General features: G+C 40.5%; 1 protein-coding gene across 1 annotated transcript in view; it reads left to right on the top strand.

Moving 5' to 3' along the window:
• myom2a (myomesin 2a) overlaps nt 1-22829 on the top strand; it is a 45484-nt gene extending 22655 nt beyond the window's left edge. Inside the window, exons 14-39 of the mRNA XM_071908988.2 lie at nt 293-420; nt 1410-1593; nt 2177-2194; nt 3576-3750; nt 4424-4545; nt 4785-4802; nt 5526-5713; nt 6458-6584; nt 7505-7683; nt 9064-9178; nt 10374-10533; nt 11683-11789; nt 12437-12481; nt 12795-12931; nt 14105-14249; nt 15004-15063; nt 15545-15612; nt 16000-16113; nt 16212-16299; nt 16435-16473; nt 17678-17783; nt 19038-19201; nt 19528-19564; nt 19666-19688; nt 20242-20297; nt 21305-22829. Coding sequence (XP_071765089.2) covers nt 293-420; nt 1410-1593; nt 2177-2194; nt 3576-3750; nt 4424-4545; nt 4785-4802; nt 5526-5713; nt 6458-6584; nt 7505-7683; nt 9064-9178; nt 10374-10533; nt 11683-11789; nt 12437-12481; nt 12795-12931; nt 14105-14249; nt 15004-15063; nt 15545-15612; nt 16000-16113; nt 16212-16299; nt 16435-16473; nt 17678-17783; nt 19038-19201; nt 19528-19564; nt 19666-19688; nt 20242-20297; nt 21305-21829 — 3128 coding nt within the window. The 3' untranslated portion in view covers nt 21830-22829. The remainder of the gene's footprint in view (nt 1-292; nt 421-1409; nt 1594-2176; nt 2195-3575; nt 3751-4423; nt 4546-4784; nt 4803-5525; nt 5714-6457; nt 6585-7504; nt 7684-9063; nt 9179-10373; nt 10534-11682; nt 11790-12436; nt 12482-12794; nt 12932-14104; nt 14250-15003; nt 15064-15544; nt 15613-15999; nt 16114-16211; nt 16300-16434; nt 16474-17677; nt 17784-19037; nt 19202-19527; nt 19565-19665; nt 19689-20241; nt 20298-21304) is intronic.
• Nucleotides 22830-23210: the final 381 nt, after the last annotated feature.

Below are 23210 nucleotides of genomic sequence, written 5' to 3'. Positions count from 1 at the left end.
ATGAAGAACACTATTCTTATTCTGAGCCAGTTTATATTTTAAAACAAAACAAAAAACCTGAAAACTGAGTAATATGGGCCCTTTAATCTCTATTCAGCCATCGGAAGCTAAATGGCCTGGTAACAAGTGAATTAAGAGACACACACTGGTTCTACTGTGTAACGTTAAATAAAAATAAATCCTCATGCAGTACTAATGCAGGATAGATGTAGGATAAATGCATGGAGGGGGACTTCTGCAGCGGCTGCTCCTGTATGTCTGCCTCAACACGTTCACTCCTGATCCGATCCAGGCGATGTGACTCTGCCTGGGGCGCCCACCGACGTTCACGCGTCCGAGGTTTTCAAATCATACGTCGTGCTGAGCTGGAAGCCTCCCAGCCCCCGCGGACGGGCGCCGCTGTGGTACGACATCGAGAAGGTGTGTGTCGCCTCGCCTCTGGCCGCACACTTCCATCAATGTAGCTCACTGTTAAGCATATAGTTGACAGGTAGAGACTATTAGACAGTACATGTGTTTTCTACACTTTTGTAATACTGCAGGCACATAAGCACACAAAGTATTACTTTGCATTACTGGGGCTCAACTTGCTTTCAGTTCAAGAAAAATCCCAACATGGAAAAACATTTTTTTTCCACAGAAGAACGTTTATATATCTTATCTTGACTGAAATAATTGAGAATGAATCCTACATGATAGATGCATAGACAGCTACACACAGAAAAATAAAAGTACCGAAAATGGTTCTTCAGAGTGATGCCATAGAAGAACAATTTCTGGTTCCACAAAGAACCTTTCAGACCAAGGTTCTTTAACCATTTCTGCACTCCTTTGCTTAGACTCCTGCATTGTGTTTTTGTTTATCTGCCCTTGTTTAGCCTCATTTGCAACTGCACAATATATACTATGGAGGGGTTTGGTTATTTTCCACATTTATGCCATCACCCACCATCCAATAACTAAGAATTAAGAAGAATATCCCATTAAAAAGGTTCTTGAAAGGTTCTTTGTGGAACCAGAAATGGTTCTTCTATGGCATCACTCCAAAGAACCATTTTCAGTTCCAGTTCGCACCTTTATTCTTCTGTGTGATATAGGTAGGATGGTAGGTAGTTACAGATCTTTAACCATTGAAAAGCAGTTTAGCTTTAACATCCCGGTGGCCACACCCTTCACCAAATCTGGTACACACTCTTTGACATGAGATATAATTTCTTCCCAGAACTGGCCACAGGTCCGGCACATTTTGACTTGACAGAATTAAAGCTGATTTGAGCCCCGACTCTGTATAAACACATCATCTCTAGACTCAAAGCGCCGCCTCTCTGTTTGTGCTACATTGATGAGGTTTGTCGTAGACGGCTGTACCTTTTCACCTCCCCCCCCCTCCTCCCCCGACTCTCCCATAGTGCTTAGCAGGCACTGGAGCGTGGCAGAAGATCAACACGGCAGTCAAACTGCGCTCTCCCCGTTATCCGGTTTTTGATTTGCAAGACGGGAAAAAGTACCAGTTCCGAGTGTTTTCGGTGAACATGTACGGCTCCAGCGAGGCGTCGGCGCCCACTGAGCCCATCCAGAAGGTGGATGAGTATGGTAAGGGGCGGGGCTTAGCACACACACACCTGCACACACATATACACACAGATATAGACACACACAGTCATGAAGACATACACACAAACATGCAAACACATGCACACACACACATACATGCATGCTAGGGTTCAACCGATATGGGTTTTTGAAGGCAAATACCGGTACCAATATTTTTGTACTGAAGCTGCCGATATTTTTATGCCACAAAATAAAGAAACACAAAGCAAAGAAAGTAAAATTTCATTGCAGGTCATAAAGAAAGAAGTTTTATGTCGCTGTGTTCAGGCAGGAACCTCCATCATATCAGCAGTAGATGATACTGACTGGCAGATATCTGATATATAATAAAAGCCCAATATCGGCCCAAAACCAATATATCGGTCTAACCTATAGACCCACAGACAGACAGACATAAACATACACACACATGCACAGAAACATGCATGTACAATTGCACACAAACATATTTGTATAAACATGTTAAGAGAACAGTATGAGCAAAGATGCTAACTGCAAACATACGCAAATATATATGCATATACAAACTTTTGTTGAAAGAGAATGTGTGACTATGTTTCAGGCAGCGAGCGGCCGGTTGGTACGTACAATTAAATGGTTTCTCACACTATAAACACACTGGTTTCTGCGATGTGTCCATCACACTCCTGTAACGTCACAACCTCAAATCACTTTAGCTTTCCACTTTGTTTCAAGAAACTAACCATGAGTGATGGGCAGAGCAAACAGAGGTAAAAGAGTATTTGTATTTAATTTTTTGTGTTTGTTTTAGCCTGTTTGGACTACCAGATGGGTGGGGTTTACCACATAGTACAATACAAAAGTACAGACTATTTAAAATTCAAGTTGGTATGCTTTTCTGTGATTGACCACACAGAAACTCATCAAAGTTGTCCTTATGCAGTTAAACCCCACCCACCTGCTGCTCCTTGCAGTTGAAAACAAATGCTGAGAATTATTTGCACATACTGTTTGTGTGATGCCAAGTCAGTTTCACAAACCCAAAATACTGTTTGTTTCCTCACGCTGCAGACGATGACAGTGTAGCTCACACTCCACTGAAAACACCACAAAGATGCTTTTGAATATTTTAGTTTCACAGCTAAACTGATAGCAGTGCCAGTCATCTGTTATCTGAGGTACAGTATGTGCAGTAAACTAAATGTGATCATCGGTGTACAGAACAGACCTTCATCTAATAGTATTTGCAAATAATATTTGTTAGCGTTTGTTTTACCTTGCTTGGAGAACCAGATGGGTGGGATTTGCTACATAGTTGCCAGAAAGTTTAGACAAAAAAGTGTTTGAAAGAAAGTTTAGTCGACGTTCCTGTGATTGACAGCTGACCTGCCACTCTCTGAATCGTCCTGATGTGGTAAACTCCACCCCTCTGGGACACATTAGACAGCCCAGTAACTCATCAAAATTGTCCTCATGCAGTTAAACCCCACCCATCTGGTGCTCCTAGCAGTTTAAAACAAACGCTAAGAATTATTTGCAAGTACTATCTACCCAGGTCTGGAGCAGTATAACCTACCTAACATAACCTGTTTCCATGTCATACTATTAAGATTATAATTTGCATATTTGCCGTTCCAGGTACATTGACATTTGGTGATGTCTGTTTATGTACTGAAAATGTTTTGTTCCAAAATGAGGTATCTGCCACTTGAAAAACGCTGTCATATTTAAAGAGTGACACGAAATGAAAGACAACATATAAATAAAGCAAAGGTTGGTACTTTTAAATGGATAGTCCATACCTTCTGGTTTACAAAATTTTAGATGTTGAATGATGAACTTCAAGTGATTTTTGTTGTTTTTTCCACAATAGATATGTACAATTTTGGAATAGATGGAATTCGAATGCTGATCCATTTTTAAGTACGCTGTTAATTTAAATGATAAAACCACATCATTGAATGAAGCCGTTAATAGTTGATTTTCTCCCCGGTGACTAGGCGTCCCCTCCGCTCCCGGTCAGGTGGTTGCTACCAGGAACACCAAGTCGTCTGTGTTTGTGCAGTGGGATCCTCCCAAACACCCCAAAAACCTGATGGGCTACTACATAGACGGCCGCGTTGCAGGGTCCAAGCAGTGGTTCCCCTGCAACCACAAGCCCTTCAAACACACCAGGTGGGCAGCCGGTCCCAGGGTGTTTTAAAGATAACTGCTGTTTTATCATGTGATATTCAAGTGGTCCGAGTCAAAATCATTATAAAACACTTTTTTACATAATGTTTTTTTTTCAGAGGAACCAAAAAGGCAGACAAGTCCAATTCAAAATGGAAGAAATGAACAAGAGAAATGCAATAGTGATTCATAGATTTGTGGCTCCTTTTTGTTTCTTTACCACTTTCTTTAATATCTCTCTATCATACATAACAAATGGGTGTTTGTTGCATCTGTTGTCTGGGCACAGTGACTTTGACCATTACTATTGGTTACTCATTGTGTTGGCAATCTAGAATTTTTTTATTGTATTCTACCGTTGTAGTCATTATAAAGTAATGATCGGAAAAAGATTCATATAATGATCTGAGATTCTAGGACAGAAAACCTTCTCCTTTGCTTGCCTGACTTGTCAACGATGCCTGTATCTTACAGCGATGATGGCAGCCATTTTGAATGGCCAAACTAAAATTTACTAAGATTTCACAAGTCTTACTGAATTGGACGCAGTCTTGATTTGCAGGCGACACCTCTTAGCGCCAAAGATGTCATCGAAATGATTACCACTTGAAGTTGCTCTGGAAAACGGCAGCAGCTCTGCTTGTAGTTTAAATGAAACTCCCTGTGTGTGTTTCAGGTTCGTGGCTCACGGTCTGATCCCAGGAGAGACCTACGTGTTTCGTGTCCAGGCTGCCAACGTGTACGGCCTCAGTGACGAGTCCCAGGAGTCTTCTCCCATCGCAGTGGAGCCCGCACTCGGTAAGCTACGTTACACTTAGAATAAACTTTATTTATATAGCACTGTGCTTTAAAAGAATAATGAATACAAGCCAATAAGATAAACAATAGAAAGTGTCAGACGTGATTTAAAAACCACATTAAAAAATAAATAAAACAGGTAAGAACAATAGGAAATACAGAATTAAGATTACCACAGTATCAGAAACATTTTTCTTTGATTTAATGTTGTGTTGGGCTCATGTTATTGTTCTGTCCAGGTGGGGGGGTGCAGTATGGTATGTATTGAATTGCTGTGCTAGTGACAGCAATTTCATTTTCAGTTTCCCTTTAATGAGAATCTCCCACCGTACTCACCCACTGTTCCCCCGTCCTCCACCTCCACTCTGCACTTTGTATTTGTGAATCACAATATTATCACAAAATGCACTTATTGTAAGTCGCTTTGGACAAAAGCGTCTGCTAAATTACATAATGTAATGTAATATCAGTGTCACTGTCCACTCATAACAACGAGCACGGCTCTATGTAACAGATTGCACAACACTGTATTACAAAACACTGCTATCAGGCAAAACCACTGTTATTCAGCAATGGTGCAAAGAATGTTTATTTTTTTATTGATGTGTATTTGAAATTATACTTTGAGGTTTTATAAGTTCATACATTTTATAACTTTAATTTCAAGTAGAAGAAAATACAAATGCTAGAATTTGAGTTATATGCTTTTTATCCCATAGCAGCAAGATACTATTTAGAAGTCAACTCATGTGTCTCTTTTGTCGGAAGCAAAAAATGTCACCCAATGTAGCCTGATATTAATTTTCTAGTAAAATTACTTAGGTTTGAATAAGGGTTGAATGCATAAAATGGGAATGTAAATTTATAAGTAACATAAAACATTGTGATTAATTTAAATACTTACTATAAGTCACTCTGGGTAAGGGTATCAGGTGCCTAATAAATGTCTATGTAAATGAGCATGAACCCGTGTGCTGCAGCGACCCCCAGCGCCCCGTTCGGCATCACCATGCTGAGCTGCGACGGCACCTCCATGACTCTGGCCTGGAAGAGCCCCAAGCACTGCGGCGGCTCCAAGGTGAACGCTTACTACATTGACAAGAGAGACGCCGACACCTTGGCCTGGAAGGAGGTGAACACATCGGCCATCCGGGACAGGATCTGCACCGTGAGTGGAGTCAGAACCAGGACTGCCGGTTCCTTACTAAGACAGGAATATGGATGCATGATTGATGTGTGAAGAGAAGACTTGAGACTTGACTTGACTTGGGTTCTGGTGACTTGGGACTTGACTCTGACTTGTACTTTGATGACTTGAAAAGGTTTCTAAAGTCTTGACTTGAGATCTTGTGTTTGTGAAGATTGAAAGTGATGAGATTTGTTCCAGCAGACGACTGAATTTAAATTCTGTTTTCTGAATTTGTATGGAATGATTGAATTTATTGAAGTTGAAACTGATTCTAGAAATCAAACTCATGATGCTCTTACCAAGTTTTTATCCTATTAAAACCATATTGCATTGAAAAGTCCTAGATATTTAGTTTTTTTTAAGATATTAAATTGATACTGGACTCTTGATTTGTTCTGACTTGACTTGCTGTTCTACATTTAGACTTGAGACTTGATATTAATGACATGGACTTGACTTGGTAATCTACATTTAGACTTTAGACTTGACTTGAGACTTGTGCCTCTAGACTTGAGACTGACTTGAGTAAATGGGCAGCAACAGCCTGCAGGTCAGAGAATTGGACCTGTGACGGAAATTTGAATTCCCAAACCAGTGAGGATAGTCTGGGTTTAGCAAACACTAGAATCATTCTGATACAGCACCTCTGACTTGTTTATCAGCGTATCTGTCCCTATTTGAATAATCCAAATATTACACTCTGTTTCTGTGTTCTGACTTGAGGTTGACAATCTGACGGAGGGAACCTTCTACGAGTTCAAGGTCCAGGCCGGTAACCTGGCCGGTGTGGGCGTGCCCTCTGCTCCCAGCGCCCCCATGAAGTGTGAAGCCTGGACTATGGAGGCGCCAGGTAGGAGACGCATCACTGCTGCTCAGTAGTGCAGGATGAACAGAGGTACTCTGGTATTCTGTCCTGTTGTACCCTACAAATGAATCATGCAGGGTGAAGATTGTGAGTTAGCATAGCCGGGATGGCGAGAAACAAGATTTTCGACTTCAGGATGGGAGGTCAGATAGATCTGTGAGGTGCACATGATATTATAATGAGTCTCCTTGTTCTAATGTATTAAAGGTGCAATGAGTAAGAATTTTACCGTCCCATAGAACAAAATGATCACCATATATCTATATAGCAGGGGGGTTGATAGGGTTGTTGATCAATATCAATGACTCAACGATCACTTGGTCAGCTGCTGAGATTTCTGGCTTTCAAAACTCACTTTCTTTTCTTTTCACATCATAGGACATTTTATTCTCATGCTAAAAAAGCAAAAGACAAAGAAGTATTATTATTACAGTATTTTGCTTCATGAGATGTAATTCTTACTGGTCGCCAGTAGAGGTTAATAAAAGTCATAGATAACTTACTGCCCCTTTAATATAAATATTCATGGCTGGGGATGGGGGCTTCAAGTCAGAATGGGCCCAGATCACTCCTTCTGTAAAGTCATCACAGCAAAATATTGTCGGTGTCAGGTGAAAACCTTGCAAAATGCCAACTTTCCACCAACAAAGAAAAGCAGCCTTGATTTTAGCTTGACGACCATGTATTTTTTTAGTGTGTCCAGTCAGTTTTGAAAGGCTTTCATAAGTGCAAGGGTCATAGAAATGTATCAACCCATAGATGAGCGTGAAATCGTTCAACTGATCACCAAAATTGGAGTTACGATGTTTTCACATGACAACAGCAACATGCTGAGTCTCATAATTCCTGCGGACTCTCTTCTTTGTGTGTTCTCTTTGGTCACGTTGATGTTTTTTGGCCTTCAGGCCCCGCCTACGACCTGAGCTTCAGTGAGGTCAGAGGCGACTCCCTGGTCTTCCTGTGGAAAGCCCCGGTCTACACCGGAGCCAGCGCCATCACCGGCTACTTAGTGGACATGGCCAAGAAGGGATCTTCCGAGTTCCTCACCCTGAATGAGCAAGCTGTCGGCCACCGTTACCTGCAGGTACGATCCCCACTGTCCATGGAAGTCATATTGTCCATGTATAATCACAGGAACAAATGCTCAAATCAAATTAGCAGATTCTTGTGGCATTTATTCATATGAATCGCTAACTTGTAAAGCAGTTTTGATAGCAGTGAAACGTGGAAAATATTCCTGATTACAATTTTGCATTTCAGTCTTGATTTTAGGTTTGGATCTGTTACAGCACTGGTCTAGTTGTAATCTGGCACTTTTTAAAAAAAATTTTTTATAAACCTTATTTATAGATTTTAAATATAATGCAAAATTGTGCACAAAAATATTGCATTAACAGTGCTATTTCAGACAACAGACAGAAAAGAAAAATGTACCTTTTCAGAGATTATTACAAATCATAATAATCTTAGTGGTCATAATAAAAATAAACAAGATTAAAAAAGTTAAATACAGACATTGGACAATGGAAAAAAAATAAAAAAATAAAATAAATATATATATATATATATATATATATATATATATAAACAAATGAAAATAAATTAATCTGGCACTTTTTTGATCAATTAACGTACCCACACCCAAATTTACAATACAGGAAACGTGGATAATGAATAAACAGAAGAAAAAGAATGAAACTTAAGAAATGTGAAGGTTTTTTACATTCTGTGACTAAGGTTCTTGCAGAGGCTCCATGGATCCACTGAAAGTTTCAGATGTAGAATACCATGAAATGTGTTGATCCAGTGTGCAATTAAATTACATTCAGAATCATCATTTAACAGGAAGTTCTTGAGTAATGTCACAATAAGAGTCACTTTATGCACCAAGTACAGTAGATGTATGGGAATTTGTCTTAAAGTCACAATGAAACCATGTTTTTAGAGCAATGTGCTTCCTTAATGTGACGTATTGAGGGATCATTCAAAAGTGTAAATCAATAGGATATCAGTTAGGGAGAGGAAGAGTTTTTTTGATGGGAGGGGCGGAGGGGCGGGTCTGTTCAAAAATCTGTGTGGTTTTATTGGTTGGAGTTTTTATGTTGCCTCCTGGTACATGATGATGTCACCACTAAAGATTTTAGATTTTTTAGATTTTGATGTAAAAATACAATAAAATAAATTTTTTGTCTTTTTTGGGGGGCATAAATTAGTCAAATAAGTTAGTTAGAATGAGCTAAAAAGGCGAAAAAGTCATTTTTCATTTCAGTGTGACTTGAATAGCATTCATGGAGATACATATCAACAACTGGTCACACAGTAAAAGGGCAACATGACCTCACATACAGCAGTGTAACACATACAGCAGGCAGTAGACGATTCATATCTTTATACAGGTATCCATACAGTTTTCTATCACCATGTGTATTCAGGCTGCATGTTAAGATGTTTTCATATGTCCCAGGTGTCTGGTCTGGAGGAAGGTGAATCCTACGTGTTCAAAGTGCGCGCCGTCAACGCTAGTGGTGTGGGAAAAGCCTCCCAGCTGTCTGAGCCAGTGTGTGCCAAGGCTCTGCCAGGTAACAACCACTCTATGATGAGTTAATACTTGTATTTCACTGCACTGTCCACTGTCAGTAAACCTGCTCCCATCACTGCAGGGCGCCGCGCCGCGCCGCACCCTCTGTTAATAGGACCAACACCCACTAATTTGTTAGGGAAAGATGTGTTATGTCACATGAATGGCAGCATTATGTGTTCCCTAACAGTCTTTATCCTTCAGTAGCAGTTTGGCACCTGGACTCGCACGTTAGTACAGCGTACCACACAGTCTCACTGAAAATGATAGGATTTTAGCAGATAATGATAATGATGTAGCAGCATTTCTGCAGAACCCCAGAGGTGGGGACTCGAGTCACATGACTTGGACTTGAGTCACAGTTTTAATTGCATGAGACTTGACTTGACTTGGGTTCTGGTGACTTGGGACTTGACTCTGACTTGTGCTTTGATGACTTGAAAAGGTTTCTAAAGTCTTGACTTGAGATCTTGTGTTTGTGTAAATGACTTAGATTGAAAGTGATGAGATTTGTTCCAGCAGACGACTGAATTTAAATTCTGTTTTCTGAATTTGTATGGAATGATTGAATTTATTGAAGTTGAAACTGATTCTAGAAATCAAACTCATGATGCTCTTACCAAGTTTCTATCCTATTAAAACCATATTGCATTGAAAAGTCCTAGATATTTCGTTTTCTTTAAGATATTAAATTGATACTGGACTCGATTTGGATTCTGGACTCTGGATTTGTTCTGACTTGACTTGCTGTTCTACATTTAGACTTGAGACTTGACATTAATGACATGGACTTGACTTGGTAATCTACATTTAGACTTGGGACTTGAGCGAAGTTGACTCGAAGTTGGTCACACCTCTGGCTGTTGTGGATGATATTCTCTATTCTGCTGACTGTATAAGTTTTGGAGATCCACTCACCTTTTGGCTTGGTGGCATTTCTTTTCTTCCTGCCTTTTTATGTTCATGCTTACCCTCCTATATATGGGTGCAAATATGGCAACAAGCTAAAAACAAAAAAAAGTTATTTTCCTTCAGTATTTACATAAAAGATAGGGTACGAGACACGATTTGCATTGCTTACCGTGTGTATTGTTGTATTATTTAAATTTGTATGTAAAGCAAGACAGAGACAGATGCTGAAGAAGTCTGTGTCTAGTTTCTCAGTAGAGCGGTTTATATCTTTTTCCTGTTCAAAGGCACTAAGGAGATTGTGTGCGGCGTGGACGAGGAGACCGGAGACATCTTCCTGTCCCTCGAGGCCTGTGAGATCTGCGAGAGCTCCAAGTTCGTCTGGTCCAAGAACTACAAGGCCATCGGCGACTGTCCCAGAGTCTCCGCTTCAGCGAAGGGCAGAACGTAAGCAAACCAGCAGCAATGCAAACACACCACAGGGGCCTCAGACAGAGAACCAGGCTGCCTTCTCCTCAGATCTGATTGTCTCTCTGTCTGTCTGCCTGCCTGTCTGTGTGTGTGTGTGTGTGTGTGTGTTGCGTGCATGCATGCGTGCGTGCGTGTAGACACATTCTTGTGAACACAATATGTCAAGAACTAGGGCTGAACAATTAATCGAAATTTTATCGAAATCGCAATATGGCCTACTACAATTTTCAGGCGAAATGTGTGTCAAAATACCATTTTAAATTAAATGTTGTGCTGCAGAGATGTCCTGGCCTACACATCATATTCTACAGACTTAAGAAAACATCTTTGTTTGGTACAGATCCCCGCAAAAATCAAACCATAATCTTTTTTTTTTTTTATAAACATATTTTATTGGCATTTTAGGAATCGTCACAAAACAGTACAGTGACATGAAATGCTCCTATAATGAACCCGTCCAGCCCCTCCCCCTCCCTCTGCCCCTCCCACCTTACCCCCAAACCATAATCATTTGAATACGTTTTTCAATGAAAATGAAAATAATGATGTAAAAATTATCATTCCCTCTAATATCGCAAATCATATCGCAATTGCAATATCAGTCAAAATAATCGCAATTACATATTTTTTCAAAATCGTTCAGCCCTATCAAGAACAATACATGACAGAAATTTAATCCTTACACTACAGGTTCCCCCTATAGAGTAGATGATCTGATTTTGCAGCACCTTGCTGCATAAATTTGCATAGTAATTTTCATAGTATTCTGTTCCATCACCACACGGCCATCTTGGTAGGAAAATAACAGGTGATTATAATGAAATGACAGCAGCAGCCAATGAGCTGTGTGTATGGTAAAGCACCATATTGGTAGGAAATGCATGTGGCGTCATGGGAATACTATGAATAACTCCTTAATGCTTTAAGATAGGAAGGAAGATAGGAAGTTCATATAATCCCGCCCATGTGTTATGTGATGACAAGTATGTTGACATAGGAACATAACTGCTAATGTTTAATTTGTCATTCAAGTGCCTCAAAATACTTTCTCAACATTTTAATCAAAAAGACGTGATGGCTTCAACAATACTGTTGATTTTAACATTGATTGTGATTCTTTCTCAGCTCCAGACTGACTTTCACCAACCCAGATAAAGACGACCTGGGCAGATACTCTGTGGTCGTCACCGACACCGAGGGCGTCTCCGCCAGCCACACTGTGACGGAGGACGGTAGGTCATCTGCAAAATGTACCAAACAACCAGAACCAGGAGTAGAGCTGCTTTATTCACTCAGCACAGTAAATGTTCAGGAACTGTCTTGATGTAGAATTAGAATAAGAAACAGCTTGTGGTGAGATTTTCTGCAGGACGCTGCCAAAATGGCTGCACATGGAAATATTGATTATAGCTACTAACTTCAAATGCATCTGTTTGCAAAATGTATTTCATACATATGCAAATGTCTGTTTACAACTATAGAATACATCAAAATTTAAAATACATCAAATAAACAGACAACACATACACACATTTTGCTTTTCAACTTAATGGATCGGAGAACACATTTGTGCATTTATGTTACAGGTTATTTTGGCAGTTTCTTATTCCCATAGTGCAGATATGTATCGATAAGTTGCATAGTAACACAGCACATACTGACACACATGCTAAAGGACAACAGGACCTCACATACAGCTGAACAGGACAGTGCAAGACATATATGGACAGTCGACTACACATATCAAACTAAAAATATACTTTCAGCATTCAGTCACTATGTGCGAGTCATTTTCGTCCTGTTTCGTATGCTATTCTTTAGTTTGGTTTGCTGTTAGCAGCTGTTGTACTGAAATGTGTTTTCTGAATCCGTCCTGCAGCTCTGAACACCATGCTGGAGCTCAGCTACGCCATCAGACATCCCAGTGAGTATTATGCACCAACAGCAGTTCTCCCATATCTGTGAAATAAAATGTATATATGAAATTTCAAGACATATTTAGAGACTTCTGTTCCAAACTGCTCTGTATCCATTTTTGGAAACATATCATTAGCTGAAATGTATCATCTAACATCTCTAAAATATAGATGATTCAGTCTATAGAAGTAATTTTGTCAATCAAGGACCTATTTTCCTTTTGAAGAGCACCAAAATTTGTTTTGATTTTGTGCTGCCAATCATTCTGTAAGAGTGATATTTCCTTGAGATGTAACCCATGCGTGTCTCTATCTGTCCAGTTGTTCCCCTGAAACACGGTCTGAACTATGAGATCCTGGAGAAAGGCCATGTGCGTTTCTGGCTGCAGGCCGTCAAGCTGTCCTCCGCCGTGTCCTACAGGTTCATCATCAACGACAAGGAGGTCACCAGTGGAGAGGTAACAGCTTCACTGACACTGACTGTCATGCTGAAACAGTTAGGCTGTTTGAGGGTTGCTTATGTCCTGTCGCATGTTTACTGCACTATATTAATCTTCAATAATAATAATAACAACAGTGTAGCACATTCTTAAAGCTGCAATATGCAACTTTTCAGCTTGAGGCAGTAAAGTGTATTTTCTACGTCTCCTGCCCTCCTTCCTCTCAATTGGGCGAGTTCATTCCCCGACACTTGTCACTCATCTCAACGAGCTGTTTGATTGGATAATGAAGCACCACCAGCTATCTGTTGCTACAGAGAAATCCAAGCACACAGGCTGTCATCCGTCCTGTCTAGCAGTCTATATGTTCACTGTGTTTTAAACCGGTCCTGTCTGCTGCAGGTTTAGCTTCTCTGTACTTTGTTTTCTTACTGTTTCGCTCCGTTGTTGTTGTTGTTGTTGCTGTGACTTCCTGCTCTGTGGCTGCTAGCCTCACCTTGATAGACACAACCAGCTCACCGCTGGCCCAGCTCACCACGAATGGCTTACGTCCCAAAACATCATTGAACATCACTGGGAGATTTAGGCATGAACACACAGGGTCACAGACAGACACGGACTGATAATGTAATATATACTTCTTATTCTAATGTTAACAGACTTGCATATTGCAGATTTAAAGTTACAAAGTGCATTAATTTTAATACAAATACAAAGTAATGCAAATAATAACACTGTAGGCTTGGAGGTCCTCTCAACAGCTCAGCCAATGCTGAGTACACACAGTAAAATACTATTTACACCACTACTACTATTCAGAATCAGAATTATTTTTTATTATGCTAAGTATGTTTGCACATACAAGGAAAGTGACTTGGTGTGGTTGGTGCATAAGGTACATAAATATAGCAAAATACAAGAAATAGCAAAATATTAACAAAATATTAACAAAATATTAACAACATATATACAAAATATGTACGTTGTATTGCACATGTTAATTGTATGGTGAGGTGGGAGATGTTGGTGTTGCAGGAACAACAGTGCATTTGTGTGTGTGTGCGTGCGTGCGTGCGTGTGTACGTGTGTGTGTGTGTGAGTGTTTGTGTATGTGTGCAATGTCGACTACTCTACTACTACTGTTACGTCAACAGCAGCAGTACTTACCTGTATATAATGTTCCCTGCTCAGGGCCATAAGATCAGCCATGATGTGGCGACTGGAATCATCCAGATGACGTTGGATCATTTCACCAGAGCCGACGAGGGAACCTACACCGTCCAGATCCACGACGGCAAGGCCAAGAACCAGAGCTCCCTGGTGCTGGTGGGAGACGGTGAGGCCTCCGGCACCATGACAGCACTCTGCTGGAACACTGACTGATTGATTGGTTGATTTATTGGCTGAATTTGTTGGTTGAATTTGTTGGTTCGATCATGTCAAATTTTGCTAAATTTAAACAAATATCTTTTATTAGATTAGTATCGTGGTATATTTCCATGTGAGAAACGGGTGTATGTACAATCTATTATGAATTTTAGTGAGAATTTTTTGTTTTTTGTGTGCTCAGAATTCATTTTGAGCTCAGGATATCAGTTAAATTTTTTTTACACTCAAATGTCCCCACTGGGCTTAAAAATACCAATATTTAAGATATCCCCCAGTTGCATTGCATGCTTTTCTTCCTATTGTTTCACCGTTTTCCTTTTTCTTACAGCACATTGAGATTTTCTCTTATTCTTAGTGTGTTACAAATAATAATAGTTTAACTTGATTTATTATTATTATTACGGCAAGTAGTAGTAGAAGTGACATTGTAAAGAGAAGAAAAGTAAATTGACCAATATGAATGAAGGTCTAAATGTTGTTTCCACCCTGACTAGAAGAATAAAAATCTGGGGGAAACACTGCATGCTTACAATGTTTTGGAATTAAAAATGTCAAATTTAAATAATATATTAAATATTGGCCTGTGGCAGACAGTCAGGCAGAATACAGCAGTACATGCTAAACACTTTCCACACACACTGAGAATAGCTGTGTTGGTTTCTTGGATTTCATAGTGACTTTGTTGTGTTTTTCTCTCTCAGTGTTCAAGGCCGCTCTGAAGGAGGCCGACTTCCAGAGGAGAGAGTACATCAGGAAGCAAGGTGCCAACAAACACACTGAGGCAGAGCTGGAGAAATAGTGTTTAGAATGACTTGCTTAGATACCATAAGATTATATGAAACTTTAATGAAACCTGTGGGGAAATTGTTGCATTGCAGCAGCAGAACATGGGATATAGATGAGAATAAAACAAATATTGAGTAGATAATACAACAAGTGATTACTTGATATGGTTTGGCTACTTTGGTGCCAGATAGGTGGGTTTGTCTATATAGGACAATACAGTGAGATCCAGAAAATTAAGACAATTAGAGCAAAGTTAGTAAATTAGTTTGCTTACCAACAACTTAACTGACGCTGTCTGAATTGTCCTGATGTGGTAAACTCCACCCATCTGGTACTCAGCACTGATTAAAACAAATGCTAACAGTTATATGTCTATAAGTCTCATTTGATTGCTGTCATTATTGCTCCTTTCCTGCATATCCTGAATAATGTGATTCTGTTTTATTATCATTTTAGGTCCACATTTCTCTGAGTATCTGTCTTTCACTGTGGCGGAGGATTGTACCGTTATGCTTGTCTGCAAGGTAAAAAAAAAAATACAAAATTTCATCAGATCTAAATAGCATGCATTCATAAGGTTTTGCGCTAACTCAGTACAAAACTTTTTTGTCCCTAAAAACAGCCTTGAAAATGACCAAATCTAATATTGTAGCTTCTTATTCATTTCACCATTTTCCTGACATGTAATTGAGTTTAAGGGTCATCCTGTGAGATATTTTAATACACCCTTGTTTTTGTTTTTTTAATCACACTTGCAAATTTTTTTTCTCCTCTTTCTGTTCCTTTTCGGAATATTCGTAGTATTCTTTCACAGTTTTTATTACTTTGTTTCTATGTCTTCTCACTGTGCAAATAATGCTATACGGAGTCCTTCCCTCTCTTCACCAGTCATTCTGTTGTTTGCATCTCAGGTGGCGAACGTGAAGAAGGAGACGACCTTCCACTGGTTCAAGGATGACGAGGAGATTGTTCCTGAAACTCCTCCTAACGTCATGTCAGGCTCCTGCGCTTTCCCCATCCCTCTGGTAACTAAACCTCTCATCTCATCCTGCTAAAGGAACACACCAAGCTTTTATCCTTACCTGTCCATGTGTTGTTGTAAACATAATGTTGTGTTTTCCAGTTCTCCAGAAAGGACCAGGGCGTTTACAAAGCTGCTCTCAGTGACGACAAAGGAAAGGACACATCTGTGTATGAGATTTCAGGCAAAGGTACGCTCTCATTACTCTCATTATTCTCATTAATACACCTGGAGTGGTCAGTTACTGTCATATTTATTATTGTTGTAAAGCTATTCATATTCAGGTCTGATATAATATTACTTCTTTCTCTCTTTTCATCTGCAGTGTTTGACGACATCATCAATGCCATTGCCCAAATTGCTGGTAGGATTTGATTTTGATCAACTGATTTGTAAACACATCATCCCAAACTCTCTCTCATCGTGTGATTCAGACAGGATGTGATGATCACTTCTAACTGGCTTGTTGGCGGTGAAACTGATTCATGCATGGCTATGAATGATGTATGTGTGATTACTGATAACAGCTCCAGAGCTACAGAGTTTCTCCTGAGGAACACAGTGGATCCAGTACAGCCTGCCTGCCTGCAGCATGCAACTCTGACTACCTGGTAACTGGGAATAATCGGGTTGTGGCAATAATTTGATTGACGTGTTTACATGCACGCTAGTAATGTGATAATGAGGAAAACCCTTCAGTCATAGTTGGATTTCTCTCCTTAAGAAAGAGACGTTACACTCAAACTTCCTGCTAGTTGTTTTGGATTTTTAACAAATCCAAACATTGCTTATTTTCATATGGTCAGGTTTCTGTGTCTTATTACTTTGCAATAATTACTTTGCACTTTACAGTTTAACAACAGTTTAACACAATGCAAGACTTACACTTGAATAATCTGTGAATTGTCTTAGTCGGACTATGATTGGTTTATTAGTGTGCATGTAAACACGCTCTCTAATTTAATGACAGCAACTTAGAGGTTAGAGAAGTTCAAAACCCCAGACTGTGGTTGTACTATTCCCAGTGTGAATGTGTTTAACTGTGAATGTGAAGCCATTTATTGCTGAAAAAGAGCATGCATCCTCAATCAATTTGTTTAAATAAAAGGTTAAAATATGAAACATTTAAAAATCCTTCATTTCAAGGCTAGTTCAAAAGAACATTTAAAACAACTCCAACATGTTTCGGCCGAAATGCAGTGGAATTGTTTTTATTGTGTTCTTTGAGCTAGCCATGAAATAAAGGCTTTTTCAATATCATTAACTTTAATTAAGCAACAACCCCAAACCAAAGAGCACCTTCAACACATTCCTTCACACACCAAAACCCAACAGAAGTCCTCTCTACATTAAAAAATGATTTGATTAAATTACCTTCCTCCCTGCACCGCCACCATGTATACTATTTACGTGCATAAAGTGCTTAGCAAACGTTTTCCAGTTCTTTTGTCCCTTCTAATTGCACAGATCTGGTTTGTAGGTCAAGTTGAGACATGTGACTGCAGCAACGTCTTTAAGTGCCTCTGTCTGTGATGGAAGTGTGTTCATGTGTGTGTCTGTCCCGTTAGGTTCGTCTGCCTCTGACCTGGTACTGCAGTGTACTCCAGAGGGCATCAGGCTGCAGTGCTACATGACCTACTACACCGAGGAGATGAAGACCGTCTGGAAGCACCGGTACACACACATCCCCATCTGGTGTCACGACAAAAACCTTAGCAAGCCAGCCGCAGTCAGTCGGGGTTGTGTTAGCACATGGTTTAACTCTGACAGCAGGACTTAACCAGCTCACTGATCTTCTCCACTCCAGTCTTGCGTCTGTCATGGCGGGTTAACAAAGTTCTGCAAGAGCTGCATATGGCTCGAAAAATGTTGTTGGTTAATAAATCCAGTGAGCTTCTCTACAGCCAAAGTGTATTCAGGCTTTAAAGGTCCCATATCATGTAAAACAGGTTTCCCCTTTTCCTCTGTGATGATAAAGGAGTTGGATGGTCTATCTAAACATGGTGAAAGTATCAAAACGCACACTCGCCAACTAAATCCACACAATCCATATTAGAAAAGCGAGCCTCTAAACGAGCCGTTTGGACTTCCGTAACTTTGTGGCGTCACAAAGGTTCGCTCATTATCATTTTTGTAAGAAATAATAGACTAACAAAGTGTTTTTTTTCAATGCGGTTGAGCGGTTGTCATTGTTTATTACCGGAGAGTTTTCCCTACCTGTAGCCGCCGGGCCGCGGCGTCTCACGTTTCACTGAAACGGTTAGCCAATCGGAACAGAGGGTCATTAATATTAATGAGCCTTAAAGACACAGCGACAGAAACAGCCTGTTCTTGGTAAGGCTCAGAGAGATGCTGGAAAATGAACGTGTAAAAATGGATTGAGAGTGTTTTTGGTACATGACACCACACACACAGCTTTGAATGGACCTCAAGACATAAAATAAAACTCTGGAAAGTGGAGAATATGGGACCTTTAATTCAGCAGCACCAATTATCAAATTCTGTTTGTTGCGTTTATCTTTAAAACTCTTGTCACATAGGCAACATACATCTGTAACTTTCTGACATGGAGTTTTTTTTCTGGCAGTGATTTTTCCATTTTCACAACACTCACCTTTCATGTGCATACTGTATATTCCACCAGCAAAACTGACACTTTTGAAAGGGCACCGTTATGTCGCCTTGGCTTAAAAGATAAGTTAATCAATGTTGGACCAATATATAATTTGTCTCTGACATACCTACAATAGTTGGACCCACAGAGAATATTGGCTCCAGAGTCAGCTGTCGGTTGAAACTGCGAGCTCCTGTTGCTAGGCCTCTTGCTGCTAACAAGCGGTCCAAACGGGGCAGTATCATTATGAATTCAACATATGATCCAGCCCTATTTAAGACTGAGTCCTAGCGTCTCTGTGTTAAACCCTGTAGGGACAGTAAGATCGCCTCCTCTGAGAAGATGAGGATTGGCGGCACGGCGGAGATGGCCTGGATGCAGATCTGCGATCCCTCCGACAAAGAGAAGGGTCACTACTCCATCGAGATCTCAGACGGCGTTCAGACTCACACCAGGACCTTTGACCTCTCTGGACAAGGTACACACATGGAACACACGTGGAACACATATGGCTTCAGACAAACACACTTTTATATGCTTGGTTTCTTGTACTCGCTTCTGTCGGGTCTCATTGATGTGATTATTTAATTTGTTTTCTCTATTTTTCTTATGTCATTTTTTCGCTATTATTATTTTATAGCCAGTGGTTTTCATTTCTTTCTGTTGTCATTTTTATTACTTGTTCGTAATGTATTTACACTAACTTTTAGTTTGAAAGTAATTTCTTTATTTAAAGAAATTACTTTAAATAAAGTTATTAAACTGTTAAATACAATTGTCTTAAGATTATTTTTCTTTTTGCAGCATACACTGATGCATATGAGGAGTATCTAAGACTCAAGTAAGTCATTTTGTAGTATTAGTTCATTAATTGGTTAACATTTCAATTTGAGGATTGTATCAAAATTATATTAATCATACCAATGTTGTGTTATCTTTTAGGGCGGCCGCATTTGCTGAGAAGAGTGAGTATATCTTTATTTTTATTGCCACTTTTGAGTTTTTTGTTCATTTCTATTCTCTACTCCTTCAGATTCACCTAGACTCACCTGTCATTAAAGGGACATTTCCTTGAATTATGACAAAAGCATTATGCAACGGGAAATGGCCCATGGATGATGCAAAATTGTGTCATGATGAAGGAAATGAGCCAAAAATTTATAAACGGCATCATTTTTCTTTAAGACCCCTCCAGTGATCCACAAGCTATCTGAACATTTTGAAACAAGCTTTGCAGACGAGTCGTTTGCTCACAAGCCAAAGGACAAAGAAAAAGACAGAGCTTTACATTCCTGCTCTGATTCTCCTCCTGTACATCTGAACCTCATCTAGACTGAGACTGGGGCAGAGAATCTCACATCTCTTTATGAGACGATTTTCAGAGAAGTTTACAAATGCAAATGTAGTGATGTTGTCACTGCAGTAGTTCTTAAACATGCACAGATATGATCTACAGTGGTTTGTCTTTTTTTAGTGAATATAGGACAAAAATAATGAAACTTTTTTTCTTCCTCTCAGACCGTGGCAGAGTGGTTGGTGGTCTGCCTGATGTGGTCACCATCATGGAGAAGAAGGTGAGGTTTTCTCCATCTGTGCTTTCAAATGACATGTGCTGATATAAATTAACAGTATGTTGAGAATATGCAAGATCACATTTTTACACTTAAAATGTAGGCATTTAGTTCCCATCATTACCAGCAGCCAGTAGCAAAGAGGTGAAGGGTCGGAGCCTTACTGCCCTGACAGCATTCCTGTGAGAGAAGTGCTAGAAAAAGACATAAATATAAGAGGTAGAGAGCGAGGTAGAAAGCTTTTTTATAAGAGTAAAGTAGAGTGAGTGTAGAAGGAAGATATGGGAGAGAGGATGTGATTCAGTGGAGAGAGGGAGATGTGAGGGACTTCTTCAAGAGATGAGTTTTCAACCTGCAGCTTCTCAGTGGACATCCTTTGTTTCTGTAAGACTTAGTTGGCAATTACATTCAGATGTCTTGCTTTTATTGCTATTTCTGACTTTTTTTTTAAGACTCTTTCTCTTTAAAGCACTTAAGAAAAACCTGTTTTAAAGGTTAAAGACGCTGTCTGAATAATGTTTTTGTGATCAAAAATGTAAGTTTTCGAAATATGCGTTATGACAGTAGTTTCACAGATATTATAAACTTGACATGTATAGCATACAAAGACCTAGTGGCGAATCCCTCCCACCCTCCACCCATTCCCAATCCTCACTCTGTAGATCTACATACAACACTCATAAGGAGTTTACGCTCAAAGGAATGAAAGAAAAGAAATTTAAAAAGAAAAGAAAAGGGAAAAAGTCACAACAGGGATAGCAATTGCATTTGAAGCTATTACAATAATTCTTGGATTTTAGGTAAAGCTCCCATCCAACATAAGCTAGTATTCTCTTTAGCGCCATGCATCCTGGCCACAGAGAGCTCCATACTGATAACGTCAAGATAGATATTTATCCATTGAGATTTGACGAGACTATGTGGAGGGCTCCAAAGTCAGCTTTGCTCTCTGAATAACTTTGACTTGCGTTGACTTGAGTTGACCTATGACCCTCCCCTCTCCCCTCCAGTCCCTGAGCCTGACCTGCACTGTGTGGGGCGAGCCGACCCCGGAGGTCACCTGGTTCAAGAACGAGCAGGAGGTCGCCTCCACCGAGCACACCAAAGTCACATTTGACGGCGGCAAGTTCGCCAGCCTCGTCATCAACCAGGTCACTCCCGAAGACTCCGGCAAGTACAGCATCAACGTACGAAACAAGTACGGCGGCGAGTTCGTCGAGATCACCGTGAGCGTCTACAAGCAGGGCGAGCCGATGCCCGAGCCCAAACTGGGACAGCCCAAGGCGGCCACGCCCGCCGCCACCCCCGCCTCCACGCCCGTGCCCTCCAAGTCCCCCGGTCCCCCCTCCAAGACCCCCACACCCACCCCTCCCAAGGCCCAAACTCCAGCGCCGTCCTTAAAGAGCCCCACCCCCGCCTCCACCCCGGTCCCCAAGTCCCCGACCCCCACCCCCAAGTCTCCAACCCCGCCTCGCAGCGTCAAGTCACCCACCCCGCCCAGGTTCATGAAGTCTCCAACCCCCCCGAGAAAGTAAACGGGGGATGGTAGATGGTGACGCCCGAGGGGGAAAATGTTGGCGTTTAGCAGTACTGATTTATAGCATGAGTGTGAAACCAAGAGCTGTTACTTTAAGGTTTATTTAGGTAAAAGTAGCCGTTGTAAAAGTCCCACTTTCTGAACTGCTGCTGCACTTTGGCTCCATTCCTGAGTTGAACTGTTTGGAAAAATCAAGCTCTACTCTCTTCTCAGCCAGCAGAAGTTACAAGGAACGGTCTGCTGACGAGCTGGCTGGGAATTTTTACGTTACAGTATTCTGATTTGGTTCTACTGTATAAAGTTCGAGAACGTATCGCAGGATGGATGCAGGAGAAACCTAAAAAAAGATGGACTTTTCCAACGGCTACCACTGTAGACGTCCTTCTCAGATATCATATGTTGTTCAACTGGTCGCTGTGGCCTTGACACAGGTGAGAAAATGTGTAAAAACATTTAAAAAAAAAAAAAAAAAAGACCAGAGTAGATGTCATGTTCCTTGTCAGTGTTTTAAAAGCTGCACCTTCCTCTATGCAACATAGAGGAATGCCTGTATCCATGTTCTGTGGATGTCAAATGGACGGCCAGAGAGTTCAGACCATGTTCCCCCGCTGACAGCAGGTACGGGCCGGTGTGGTCCGCTGTCAGAACCCAGGTGGGAGATTAACACCAGCTACCAGACAACTGTGGGTGAATTTTTGCTATGGAGGGGCAAGTTTTCCTCCTGTACCAGCTACGTTTCTTTTTTTTACCAACCATCATTTGGAGGTCAGATTCTGTTCTAAAAATGAAGGCAAAATGCTGCAAGTGTCTGGTTAATTGGCCAGTGGATAAAACTTAGTTTCCTGCCCTGGTCACTAAGCCAGAGGTCTGTCTGTCTGTGACATGTCGTGTTTCCCCCCCAAATGCTTTTGTGATGGCAATAAACTTTACTTATCACCCTCTCTCTGTTGTCTTAGTGAGTAATCTTCTCTCTGTCTCACACTTGATGTTTTAGAGCAGTGGTTCTCAACGTGGGGTCCGGGGACCACCAGGGGTCCTTGAGGGGGTTCCAGGGGGTCCCCAGCAAATTGATGAATTGTTAAACTTCACCATTACTTAATTTACAAGAAGTTAACACAATTAGAGAATGTAGAAGAATGACTATTTTGATCATAGTTTCACTGTTATCTCTCTACCTACAATATAGATAGTTTTCTGGACAAAATCATATCTAACAACAAAAATATTCTCAGATTTGGGTCCGAGAGACAAAATCTCTTCAAATGGGGGTCCGTGGCTCTTATGTGGACTAAATTAGGGGTCCTTGATATGAAAAAGGTTGACAATCATTGCTTTAGAGGGAGAGTACCAGAAGGTCAACAGGAGGTAACATACTTCCT

Source organism: Centroberyx gerrardi, chromosome 3 (assembly GCF_048128805.1).
Source record: "Centroberyx gerrardi isolate f3 chromosome 3, fCenGer3.hap1.cur.20231027, whole genome shotgun sequence".
Lineage (NCBI taxonomy): Eukaryota > Metazoa > Chordata > Actinopteri > Beryciformes > Berycidae > Centroberyx > Centroberyx gerrardi.
The sequence above is the reverse complement of the archived record's forward strand: the minus strand, read 5'-3'. Positions and strand labels throughout refer to the sequence as shown.